The following is a 13,580-nucleotide window of genomic DNA, read 5'->3' on the forward strand; positions in this document are numbered from 1 at the left end:
AAAAAAAAAAAACACATCTATGTGTTTTTGTCGGAGTAGAAACTCGCAGGCTGAAATCCAACACTGTTTCAGCAAATGTGGCTGAAACTCTGACAGTGAGCGCCTTTGTTTTGACGGGGTGGGGGGTTTTCACATGCATAGACTTGCACAACAACATCTGAGGATTTCCCTTCACACTGACATTTTGTAAACTTGACCAGAGGAACTACATTTTTAATTGTTTCTGTGAAAGCGGCTTCACCTCCAGAACTGTCATTAAAGTTAAAACTCTTGTAAATAAATAAAAACATTAAACTGTGCACAGCCTCTTGTAATGCGAGAAGTCACGTTCAGTGTTTTGAGCAACTCTCAGCTGCTACCACGTCGAACTGTAGCTCAGTCTGTGAAACTGACTGAGTTATAGTCACTTTTTATTTTTTAAAGAACCACAGTTGGTTGTGGCGGCCATTTTGAATCACGTTGACTCGAAAGCTTAATCAGTCCGCCTTCACCTTTTGGTGGCAGGTGAAAATATTACACCGAATGAAACAAACTGTTTGCGATCGATTCGTCAGCGTGAATAAATTCCTAATTATGTTGCTTTTTAACCCAGCTTGTTTATTGTGCCTCTACATTCAAAAGAACAATCCAATCTTTCAAGTGTTTCTGCATGCCTTGAGGCCAGTACTTGAACCACTCAATGTTTCCCTCGCCTCCCTGATTGCTTCATGATTAGGAAGCTCAAAAGGTCATCATGATGTTTGGAGCAAACGAGCAGGGACCCTCGCACTTTTCCACTGATTTTAATGAACAGACGGGTCCAGCTTAGCTCCAGGTGAGCTGTTTCACTTGATTGAGATGCCTCCTGTTCAGCACTTGAACAAACACACTCTCTCTCTCAGCTGCTGAATGACACAAAAGCAACAATCCTTTCAGCACAAACTGTCCCAAAGTGGATTCAAGTGAAGTTCAAATTTCACAAACACGTCTTCAAACCAATCAGCAACTAAATATTTTCAGATGCCAGAACGTTTTTGGGTAATCTTGTGCCTCCTAATCATTTTTCTTATTTTATTATTGTTTGTTTGTGTTGGTCCTTATTTACCTGGCAGTGATGAACAGATGCAGCAGAATTCATCATCGTCATTTCGTGTCTCTTGTTGGTCTTGGGACTTTTCCAATGTAACTGTTTTGGTTCTCCTTTTGCATTTCTTTGTGGTTTGTTGCCTTTTATTTAGATTTTGATAATAAAGTGTCCCTTCTGTTTTTTGTTTTAGGGTATTTTCTAACTTCTCGTCGTATTGCACACACTTACTTCCCTTTTTATTCCTTTCGTGGTGACTAATATAATGTTGGTCGCTTTTGCCAAGTGTATTACGTCACAGAGTTAAGGTAACATTTAAAAAACGGGGGCTGCTATTAAACTCGCGTATCTCAAAAGGAAACATCCCAGAATTTTAGGAGGCTTTCATGCTGTTGTCAYAAATAATCTGTTAGTAAAATAATCCAAAATATATAAGAGTAGATGAATCAACCTTAACAAACATCGTGTTATTGTAGCTACAGATTATATTACTAACTGAAAGCAGCACAGTCACAAGCCGATTTATTTGAGCTTTTTTTATTTCTTATTTACAAATAAAATCATTTCTTTAAAGAATCCATGTCACTAGATTTTTTTTTGCTTTAAGGCAATTATTTTGTTTGATCTATGGTGGCCATCTTGAATCAGGTTGTAAATATATAATTAACTTTTAAAGGTTTACTTAAGAATRTCAGTTCACTGATATTTTGCTAACAGAGATTATGTACATAAACTGTATAAGGCCAATGACTCCCATGGTCCCCATTGGTGGTGCCCCTGAATATATAGTTACATTCATATGTTTTGCTATTAGATGTGTATGTTTGTTTAATCTGATGTGTTTTCTGATTGGCTGCTATTGAATTAAAGTTTAGAAGAACTCAGATATACTTTTGGTTGTTTTTTATGTGGAATATAGCTGAATTGCTCCTCAAGAGACCGCTTTGTTTGAGCTGTATAGTGTCAATTTTCATAGCGTTTTTGTTTTTCTGAGGTCACCTGAACGCACCGCGATTTCACGCCGAGCGCCTCTGTTTATTTTCAGCTCGGTGACGCAGGCGCTACTCTCCTCCTTGCGGCTCGTCGGCCTGAGCCGCTGATTGGTCAGCTGTAGTTGCCCGGAGGTTGTTGTGACGTCGCCGTGAGGAAGGGGGGAGAGAGAGAGAGGGAGGGAGTGGGGGTGGACTGAGTATAAAAACCCATCTCCCCTCTGTGAAGATCTCACTCTGGAGGAGGAAAACCAGCAGCAAGGGCTAATTGCCGACCGGAGTAGGGGACCCCCCCCCCAACCCTACAAATAACTGGCGTTTTTTGTTATTCCCAAACGCAGAACGGACCATCTGCCAACTCGCTTCTACCTCGGCTGTACTAAATGCCCAGAGAAAGCAGAGGAGCGCCCACAAAAGAGGATCGCTGCTCTGAATCGCGCAGGGAGGCGGAGAGTCGGACAAAAAGCAACAAAAAGCGCACGGATCGTCGCCGTGGCCTTTCTCAATGCATACCCTTCGTCCCCGAGGAACGATGAAACCAGAGATCACCGCCGCCGTCAGCTTCCTGTCGAGATTCCTGCGGGTAAAAGGACACGTAAACGACCGACAGGTCCAAACGTTCAACCAGAGCTTACAGGAAATTTTGGCAGGTAAGAGAAAAATTAATCAATCAGCCAAAAATGCGCTCAMAAGACGCGCGCAGAAAACAAACCAAATGTTTTTTTTACGTGTTTGTTTTGGCCCGAAACGGTCGAATTGGGGCTTCAGATAGATTTGAGAAGAAGCCTCTCTTTGTTCTCTGAAGTATCATTACGATCAGCGCGTCTAGTGGKGGAAAAAGGCGCACCACTGTTTGCGCACGTCGGAGAGGAAATAAAAAAAAAAAACAACATACTATGATCAGTCGACGGTACATGTTCACCCCCATGGTATATTTGATTAAAAAAACACACACAAATATTAAAATCGTAATGTTTGGTTGTGTTAGGAGTGGGGGTGGGGGGAAAGACGCTCAAACAAGGAAGTGCGCCTCGTTCGACAAAAGCTCGCGCAGGGCTCTGAGCAAAACAAGCTCCAGAGAGSCTCAATTACGTAATGCATCAGAGGAAATGGCTTACCGAGGAAACATGTTGACTTTCCCCACTTTACTTTACACACAGCCTTATTTTAAACATTGTTTATTGTTAAAAATGTATTTTCCAACTAATTTGAATAGACGAGTTTTAAGTCGCGCGTCTTTGTTTTACAAGATTGGAAGTAACAAAAAAACGCGTCCCTTTAGTTGCATGTGTGCGTTTTTCTTCAGGATTACAGTTTTTCTACAGCTCAGCTTGTGTCTCGGTTTTCCTGCTGTAAGTAAACACATTCCAGACCGGAACTCCCAATGTGCCTCACTCCTCTGCTACAGCAGCAGCTGACCTACATTTCCAAAAACTGCCTCTTCTAGAGTATTTTGTTCAGAATTAATGTTTAATGATGTCTAAATACTTTGGATTAAAAACCGTTTGAGGAGAAAAAATATTACATTTTGAGCATTTATATTAAAACAGATGTCGAAAAGTCCTGACAAATAAATTTATTTTCATTAAGGGGGAAAACTAAGCATTTTGTTTATAAAATAAGTAAATATATTGGAAAGGGCTCGGTTTTAATTCTAAACATGCAACAGTTTGAGTCTGTCCAGGGGTCCGTGTGGGGGAGGAGGGGGGATTTTGGTTATTCATAGAGGAAATTAAACACCCAAATGGCACAAAGTCATCAAGTTACTACTATAAAWTTTGTGCCAATTTCAATTCTAAAAGTGTCTTATGTGATAATAACTTGTAATAAACAGAATTTATTTGCTTTATGTTCCAATTTAAGCATAAAATGATATGTATAAATAGGCCAACCAGAGCTCTTTTGTGCTCAGAACCATCAGTCATTATTGTGTCTGAGAGCTGAGCTTGTTTTGTTGTTGAGCAAAAGGAAGTAGGGGGAAGGAGCCATGTTCTTTGTGTAGCCGTTGTTCAGCTTCGRTTTTGCTTTTAAGTTTGGCTTCAAATGGAAAAATACCCAAAACCGCTCATTCGGCGAGCCGGAACAGTTTCTTTGGTGTACGAGGTCAGCTCCAACGAGTAAACAACCTGCTTTGGTTAAACTCTTTAGGTTAAGCACACAGGCGTCTGCTTACTTTTCCGTTCCACCCCCCCTCCCTACAGTACCTCCCCCTGCCCTGGTTTTTCAAGAATAGGCTGATCATTTCCCAGCTGCTCCAGGGTTTGTAGGCAGCTGCCTTTGTGGCTCGGGTCTTTCAAGGTTGCCAGCCACTCCATTAGTTTGGCTGTATACACCGTCTGTGATAAGAGTGGTGGTAGGGGGTTATTATTCTGTGGACGCATACAGGTGGTCTCCAGGCTCTACTCACTCTACTCCAGACTCYCCTCTTTTACGGCCACAATACAGTCCTTATCAATGGGAACTCAATGTGGACGAGCCTGGGAAGAAGACAAAAATGTACCTTTAAAGGGTGGTTGGTAATTGAAAAGGTTCGAAACAAAATGGAATTTAAGGGTCCGACTATCTGGGGAAAAGGGTCTCAAGGGGTGTTTCAACTGGTGCAAATGTGTCACTGGTATCGCTAGGCTTCTGAAACTTTCACAAACATGGGAGGGGGAAAAGGGAGTCCTGTCCCTTTAAGAGGTAGGGCTTTGTGTCCCAGATGGCTGTCTAGGACACTGTTTTTTTTTTTTTTTTTCAGCCACTCATGGAAGCTTTTTTGACATTGAAGTCCAGGGGGAGGGAATTGGGCTGTTCAGTGGCAGCTTTTATGTCACGTAGGTTTAGTGGCTGGTTGTTTATGGCTGCTTATCAGGTCTGAAACAAGTACTTCTGGACTTTCTTTTCTTTTTATGGTTCGTTCACAAAAGCCCTTGTTTGTGTTTTGAACGTTGTGTGCAAATTTGGCATTTGTCTTCAAAAAAGCAAATCGCTAAACACCACCTCCACTTTCTTCTCTTTTGTTTTCTTCCAGAGCACTATAAGCACCACTGGTTCCCAGACAGGCCCTGCAAAGGCTCAGGTTACCGCTGCATCCGCATCAACCACAAGATGGACCCCCTGGTGGGGCAGGCAGGCCAGCGCATCGGCCTGACCATCCAGCAACTCTACCTGCTTCTACCCAGCGAGCTCACTCTCTGGGTGGACCCCTTCGAGGTGTCCTACCGCATCGGCGAGGACGGCTCCATCTGCGTCCTGTACGAGTCGCAGCCCGTACCTGTCGGAATGCCGGTGTCCGCCGGCGCCAGCTCCGCCTTGGGAAATGGGTCTGTGAGTTCCATGGTGGACAGTCACCTCAGCTGCAAAGAAGAAATGAGGGTCCTGGGTAGAACCAGCCCCTCCAAAGCCTACAATAATATGATGACTGTGTCTAGTTAGAGTGACACACTGTCAACCCCCAGCCTACTTTTGTTCAGGGTTACACAGTGGCTGGTCAGATCATGGTGAGCCGTTTAAAAGCTAAGAATATGAAATGAAATAGTGAAAGAAGAGAAAAAAGCAAAAGAAAAAAAAAACAAAGGATGTGGCCTATCATCCAGGTGATGGAAAAACCTTGTAGGTTTGATATTTTTTACCTGCTCTCCCGGTTATCATCAGTTGTATTGTCATTGGATCAGCTGGACACTCCATTTTTAGAAGAGGCTTTGTGGAAATGAAATTGTTGGGGCAGCTAAACCAACCAACCAGGAAACCCCTCACCCCACCTCCCCATGGCTCTGAACATCCATCACCCCACCCTCAAATACACAACATCGTAATCTGCTCCATCTCTGAAGGGGCTATCAGCATTGACTTTGCACTTTTCTTACTTTTGGGTACTATGGGTACATGTTCAACACAGCACTGAAAACAACAACACCTGAGTCTAAATTGTAAGGATTTATTTTTCTGGATTTACCCCATGCATTTGAAAATTCACTGGTCTTCAATTTTTGTTACCCAGATGGGGAGGAAGTTGAGGTTTAGGCTGTGCCCATAGTAGTAATCCAAGCTCAGGGTAAAGAAAYGCCCAACGAGAACATCTCCAGTTTCGATTAAAACCCTCTTTGGACCACGGGATCATGTTTTCTTTATCTTGTAGCTAATGGAACAAAGGCTTTTGGTCTTAGCCTCTCTTCCTCTAATTACCGTTRTCATTGGTGAGTTTCAGAACACTTGTTTTAACCTTCCCTGTATGTAAGTGCGAGTGGTAAGTGATGAGACCCCGGTTACTCATAGAACTAGAATCTCATTACACTTTCATCCTCCCATTGCCCATGTATGTGTAGCTTTCTGGGGACTTGTCCCCTGAGTTGATGAATGTTGTTAAGGTTCACAATCAAGTTTCTGTGTTCATTTTGTCCCCTTTTTAACCCATTTTCCCTGCATTACCAAAACTGAAAGTGTAGCAAAGGGGGTATTTTTAACCCAAATTTTGGTCACATGGCCCAGTTAGATATAACTGAATGCACTTTGATGTGAGATTGTGTGGGATGTGTACCTTTTTTTAAAAAGAGAAAAATCACCTGCATTCCATCCATTCGCATGTCATCTTTTCACACAGTTCTCCCAGTTTTAGCTGTTTATACTGTAACTCCCAGGTCTGTTGACTCGGAAGTGTGCAACTCTGACTTTAAAAAAAAAAAAAAACAACCCTCCTAACACTGTATATGTGAACATTTCAGAGCTGGTTTTGATTTGGGTGAAAACGTTTCTGGGTGATATGTTAAAGACCTTCTTGTCATTCATTCCCGTGGCACTTTTGACTCTGGCAAAGAGTTCTGCTGCACCCCTTGCTAGATTTCAGTTGCTGATTTGAAAACGACAAAGTGACAACCTTGCAAGATTTTACCCACTGGTCGTCTTTTTTCATTAACAATAACTAAAGTTGTGTAATTGGAGTTTGTAAGTACACTGCCTTATGGAGACTTTATGCTCAAATTCTTATCTATTTGTGACTTTAAGCTAGTGTTATGCTGCCCAGACCCTCGTTGGAGGGGTCTTTTTTTCCCAGCCTGGCAGCTTTTTACCCTCCTACACCCTGTTGTTATTAGTGTAGTAGAGGGTTGGTGCCTCAAGTGCCACATATCACCCTTGTCTCAGACCTCCCGTTCAGCCGAAAGAAAGCCAGCGAGCTGCTAGCTGACCCCCCGTGGACGCAGGTAGACTTAACGTGACACATATCACCATTCGTCGCCGCGGGGAGCTGGGTAAGGACKGGCAGGGTGGGGAGCTGGTGGAAGAGAGAAGCGGGGGCCAGGGCCAGACTCTTTTGTCCAGGGCAGCTAAAGTCCCTTCAGCCCCACTTTTCTGGACTTCTTCAACAACCGCCCACCCTGACCAGAAGCCCTCAACCCTCCCTTAGCGGCGATGGATAACCAGCACACGTGCTAGGCATGCTCAAGCCACATTAGGGGGGTTTAAGATGAAGAATTGAGGGTACTGGGCCATTGTTTCATCTCACTGGATTGTGCTGCACTTGATCACCGAGTGAGTAGCAACTTTGTTTACATGCATACAAAAAGGACGTGGCAGCTTGTCTTGGGTGTCCGCACCTTGTTCGGGTTGTGGTGGTTGAGTGGACAACTTCACGATGGAACGGGTGTCGGTCAGGCCTTAGTCATCGCCACACCTGTGGGTGTCAAAGCTCCACTAAGCCTGACAGGATCATGGGTAATATAGCTATAGCCTTTGATGCACTGCTGCCCCCTAACCCCTCCCCCACCCTCCACTCCGCTGATACTCCCTTCAGCAAATYTGTGAAGGCAGTGATTCCATGTTGGTCAGATGGATGAGAGCCCAGAGGTTTGGTTTCCATTTAGAAAGAAAAAAAACCGTGCTGCTCCATTCTAAGTTTTTAACACCACGCCACAAGATGTTTTGAGATTGGTCTATATTTCAGACATGAGACGATCGTCTCGTCTCGCGTTTATCGCTCTCTGCTTTGTTTTTCTTTTTTAGAGTCACACTAGTAAACTCATTCCCATCTTATTTTTTTAAAGAATTTTTAAACTTGTGACCTAACCTYGCTTTTAACTTGGTTTTAGAGTTTCAAAATAATCCCTTTTGAGACTACCATCCGCTCGGTCTTTTTAGGCAGTTATTCAGATTGCATCCATTCAACTTGTGTGCACATGGGTTACAGATGTGTCGAGAGAGTGATTCAAGTATTCAGAAGTATAATAGCACATAAATGCACTAAATGTCAAACAGAAGTTGTGACTTTTTTTTGTTGTTGTTGTTTTTCTTTGTTTGAGACGCGAGGAGTCTCTCCTGGAATGTATTGCCAAACTCAGGCCTCGAACATTTAATACTCTTTATGGAAAAAAGTTGTGCATGTTAAAGTATGAAACGGGAAGGGAACAGCATTTTTGTTGTCAATATCGTCATCAATCAGTTTCACATTTGAGGTGTTTTTACATATTGTGGAATGTATTGTAACTGTACAACAAATGGTGGAGTGCATACCATTACACATGGGAAGTGCCAATAGTTGCTATCTTAAAGCGTTTTTTTTATGTTTCTCATTTTTGTATTTCATCTTTTAACATGGGTAACGTTTATTCATAAGTGAAGCCATTCGTAATGGGAGTGCTGGCAAGGACCAAAGTTGTTTTGGTAAAAAAAATATTAGTTTCCACGATCTGTAAGTATAGACGTATCCTTTGTTTTTTTTGGTTTTTTGTTCTCTCTCTTTATTTTTCATTTTCTGTATTTTTTCCTAATTTTTTTCTTCTTATTTACTTACAAAACAAAGAAAATAGACAAAAAAATCTGAGCTTACCCAAGAAGAAAGCTGCATCTTGTGATCTCATGTCAGTACATCCTTGTTGTGTTCAGTTTCTTTTCCTTGGGTTTGTTGTAATGAACTGCTGTAAATTTGTACAGTTCATGTAAATTGATTGTGCGGAAGTTGTACAGATTTCTATATTTTGGAAGATTTTTTTTTCTCTGTAATAAAAGATTTCCTATCTTGGCATCATAATCCCTGGCTGATTTCTCATTCTTTTTTTCAAGATTTTATTCCTTTGCAAGGATAAAAGGTAATTAAAAGTGATTTAACACATTGTGGCAATCTAATTCCTTCTTGGAACACCAATTTGAATTTTTATTTATTTATTCTTTTCAAATTTGAGTTATTTTAACTTATAGAAGTTATACGAATGACATAAGCAGAGCTGACGGTGCATTGACCTCTAAAATGGGAGGCAGTGACAGATGGTACCATCGGGTTCTCTGCAAAGCTCTGCCAGGACACCATGCACAATCCTTCCAGGGCTGAAACAACTGACTCTGCAAAACTACAGAGTGCATTAAGACTGCAATCTTCTGCAGGACTTTACAGTGTGCAGATTTCTTAGCAGCAGACACAAAAAGAAGCAAGGCTCATTTGGACACGTAGACAGAGGAATGAGAGAAAACCAAATCAGCGTGACTCAAACAGTTGAAAAWACAAMGTAACATGAATCACAAAATGGTCTTTAAGTCATTATTTGTTGGTTTGTGGAATCAGATTRGCATGGTGCGGTGGCTGTTTATGGTTCATTGCAGTTTGTTATGTTCTCTAGGTGAAGTACATGAAAACCAATCATACMAAAACAAGAGATTTCTGGTCTTCAGGTGAACTTTGTAACATTTTTAAGTTTTGCAACACGTGAACTGAGCAAGCTGTTTGGCTCTTTTTTCTTTTTTTTAAACTCAAATTGTACCACAGTGGTTGTGCTTGTTTTTTAAAAATATTATATGATCTGAATCATTTAAACACAGCTGTGGTAAAATTACGCAAATTAACACAAAATTATTTACAATTTTGAATGACCTTATGTGCTCGGTTTAAACATTCACTTTTGTTTTAGTTATTTTGTAACCAAAGTGTTGGTAAATTGTTTTCCAAGAACATCACTGAGGTTTRCACACAGGCTCTGATGAAACAGCAGTGCAATATTTTTCTGCCCTTCCTTCTTATTCGCATAGTAACAAAGGTCACGCTGTAGGGATTATTTGGTAGAAAGTCCCAGAAGGTGTGGTGGATTATCATGGAATTATAAGAGTACAATAGGTGTGGTGATAAACAAAGTTGGACTGAAGCAGTCTAAGTAAATTTCCCAACATTAACCATTTTTTCCTGTTTTACATAGTGATTTTTTTTGTTGCTATCTAACAACTTCTGCATGATTTGTGCTGTTTTAGCCTTTTGTATCAGAAGAATCAGCTCATCATGAGAAGCCAAGGGTTCTATAACTTAGTTTTGAAAAGTATAAAGGTGACAAAATCTAACTATATTACCAAATATTTCCCCATAGAAATGCAATGAGATCTTTTGTATTACTTTAAAAACATTTGTTTCTATTTTTTTTAAAAATGGTTCCGCAAACTTTCTCATTTTTTGTTTTTTGTTGTTTTTTTAGTTTAGTTTTAGTTAGCTTTGCTTTTTAGCTTTTAGCTATAATTAGCTACTTTTAGTTATCCTTTTGCTACTTTCAGCTTGTTCCCTAGTTTTAGCAAATAGCCAATCTTGTCCTACTTTAACATTTAGCTAACTTTTTGCTACATTAGATAGCTTTTTGATACTTTCAGCTAAACCTTATAGCTACTTTTAGCTAGTTTTCTGATAATTTGAGCTTTAAATTTGGTTTTAGCAGTCTTTTCTACCATTAGCTTTTAGCTTATATTTTACTATTATAGCTATAAATTGGGGGAAAAAATATAAATTTCTACTTCARTTTACATTTTACCTTTCTGGTAAACACAGAGCTGTTGTCTGTCCTGAGCGGAAATCCAGACCTCACATTCTGTGGCAACATTTGCATGAATCTAAACACTGTACATGACCAATATGGTGCTGACTGAGAACAAAGGGCATTGTGTGGGACAGTGTGAATGTGTAAAGTCTGCTAACAGGGGGAGGAAGACATCTGGGACCTGCTTTATCACCAGTGAGATGACATGGTTTAGCCTTCCTGCAGAGCATACTGTATGTGCTTAAGGACAAAAGCTACACAGGTCACAGATTTTTTATAGCTCTGCCTCACACTGGCAGGTCAGCCCAAGTAGTAAAAAAAATAGTGCAGTGTAAAGTTCATAACCCCTTTAAACCATTACATTTAGCAAATGTAGCAAATAAATGGCTTCTTTAAAGATTTTTATAAGTGTGTATCCATGTATTTTGTAATCCAAGTCGCTTAAAACTGCAGCTCTCCCATCATAAAAGGATTTCCAGTGTATCAATAACCCTGTTTCTCATGGGTGTATGTATCAGTCAGAACCCAAAGATGAGTGTATTCCACTTTGAAACCAGTCCCTGCCTGTCTGTGTGGGTCTCCGGGGTATTAAGGCTGCACCAGTTATCTCTCCCCTTCACCTCGGGGCACAATTCATCCTCAGCGCTGACATCTGCTTTGCCCTCTCTGCACCCGCCCTTTCCAGCAGGCAACCTGAAATGGGCAATGAATAAAAGAGAAGCCAGAGGCGAACACATTCAGACTGGGCTGCCCTCATCGCTAATACCAGGTGGGACAACAAAGGGTGGGGTCCTCAGGAAAGACAGCGTGACAGCAGTGAACAGACAGGGCTGCAAGTGTGTTACTGGAAACGAACACGGTTTAAGTAATGCAGACGTGTGTACAAACAACTGAGGTTTTTGGTATTATGTTGCYAATTTAAAYTTTGTCTATGGGACAAAATTGCAAAAACAAACCTGCAAATTCAGCRTGTTTGACAWGAAGTTTCATAGTAAACATCAGTTTAAACGGTAAAGCATGGGACAAGAAGTGTTATATTACTGTTTTCTGATGTTATAAATGTGAGCAGTTACAATGTTGGATCGTATAACCACAAAAATATTCACTTGTATTTCATTAAGGCATTTATAGAGCCACTAAAAATAAAGGATAGACATGATTTAGACAGAACAGACGTGGAGCCTGAAATGTGAGAAGTTTTTCTTTCTCTTGTGTTGAACAACTGGACTCTGACCGTCTGCTGAAATAAAAGAAGCTGACTACTCAGAAAAAAGAAAACAGCCAACCAGCAAATAACTCTGTCCTCAAACTAATAAGCTTCTGACAGCAGCAGCAGTTTGAAGGTGGTGAGATATTTGTCACTGTTKTAGGTCTATAGGTCAACTCTTTTTTCTTTTTTTTTTTTGCCACTCCCATGTCTGCCGAAGTCTTTTTATGGCACTCTGGCTATTTCATTTCAGCTAAAATAATGACCTTTATTAGATGGCATCCATATATGTCTGTTATGCACTCGTTCTCTTAGATTCTTATTATATCCGCCCTCTCCTTCAACCCCTTCTCCCCCCACTTTGCCCTCTGCCCGTCCCATCAGTCTGCTGGTGTCACTAGTCAGCGAACGCTCACCCAGCGGAGGAACTCATTCCAGACTCTGGCATCAGGCCTTTTTGGGACAAGGTGAACRGCCTCAGTGGGAATCAGATGACAGTGGGGGAAGTGGCGGTGTCTCCATTTGCAGGCAACAGTTGTGTCAGTGTCTGTCCAAGTGAGGGAAACGTCTAGAAGATCCTAATCTGGGGGAAATAATTAATTAATGATCAATGCGGTTAAGTTTGTCACAACGCTCTTTGGGAACACTTTGAAGATAACGGCTGTTTGCTCTCATGAGTTGCGTCAGTTTGTGATGAAACGTCAACTTTCACTGTAATGATTTGCTACAAAATGTTAAAAAGTGTTTTGTTTTTCTTTGTGTTCCCCTGATGTGTTGCTTTTCAATATGTCAGCACAAATTTTGCCACCTGGTGAATAAACCTCAAAAACCATTAACTCCTATTGTAGCTCCTGTACATTCAGTAGGTGGATTTTCTCTTTAAATCTAGTCTTGCATTTAATTCAAAATTCAATTCAAATTTTAAAATACTTTAGGGGAAATTAGGTGTTACGTTATTGTGTTACGTTTTACAATCGTCAGCCCTCATTGGCTTAGAGCTGATCTTCTGGAATGTTTTTGGTTCTGGGCGTGAATAATGTTTTAAAAGAGCCTTTTCATAAAGCAAACCAAGTGTTTTAGACCTCCAAACCTAACCAATTATGGGTCTTAAGGTCACCAAACACAATCTGAGATTAACCTGAAAAAATGCTGGTTTCATTTAGGTGTCAAATTTGTGCCTGGAGACTGTTGTCGACTCAGGACACTTTGTGAGAAGAGTATTGGCTTTGAATCGGAATAACAGCAAAGGAGAGCTGTGAGAATGGATCAAAATTTAAAAAATCTAACATATATGCTAGAAAACCAACGCCAAAAGCTTAAAGATGGTTCTGCTCTATTGGTTCTGCTTGTATATGATAAGCKAACGTCCTAACCCCTGCTGATGTCTTCATCCATTTGTTTCTTTTTTTTCCACATATGGTTATCCTAATGGCAGTGGTGAGACATGGAGGCAGCGTATTCCTGTGGCCAGCCTCTCCCCAATCAGCGGGCAACACTTTTAACCACTCAGAGGGAGCGAGAGAAAACGAAAACCAGCCACCTAAATATAGTCCGGCCTTGGG

At 41.0% G+C, this 13,580-nt stretch overlaps 1 protein-coding gene across 1 annotated transcript; it reads left to right on the forward strand.

Annotated features, from left to right (window-relative positions):
- The first annotated feature begins 2,213 nt into the window (after positions 1-2,213).
- On the forward strand, positions 2,214-9,055 carry btg1 (B-cell translocation gene 1, anti-proliferative). The gene is made up of 2 exons (XM_014033616.1): positions 2,214-2,702; positions 5,066-9,055. Exons 1-2 carry the CDS (start codon positions 2,558-2,560, stop codon positions 5,467-5,469), a joined length of 549 nt encoding a protein of 182 aa, XP_013889070.1. The 5' UTR covers positions 2,214-2,557; the 3' UTR covers positions 5,470-9,055.
- The last annotated feature ends 4,525 nt before the right edge of the window (positions 9,056-13,580 follow it).

Source organism: Austrofundulus limnaeus, unplaced genomic scaffold (genome assembly GCF_001266775.1).
Source record: "Austrofundulus limnaeus strain Quisiro unplaced genomic scaffold, Austrofundulus_limnaeus-1.0 Scaffold1787, whole genome shotgun sequence".
Lineage (NCBI taxonomy): Eukaryota > Metazoa > Chordata > Actinopteri > Cyprinodontiformes > Rivulidae > Austrofundulus > Austrofundulus limnaeus.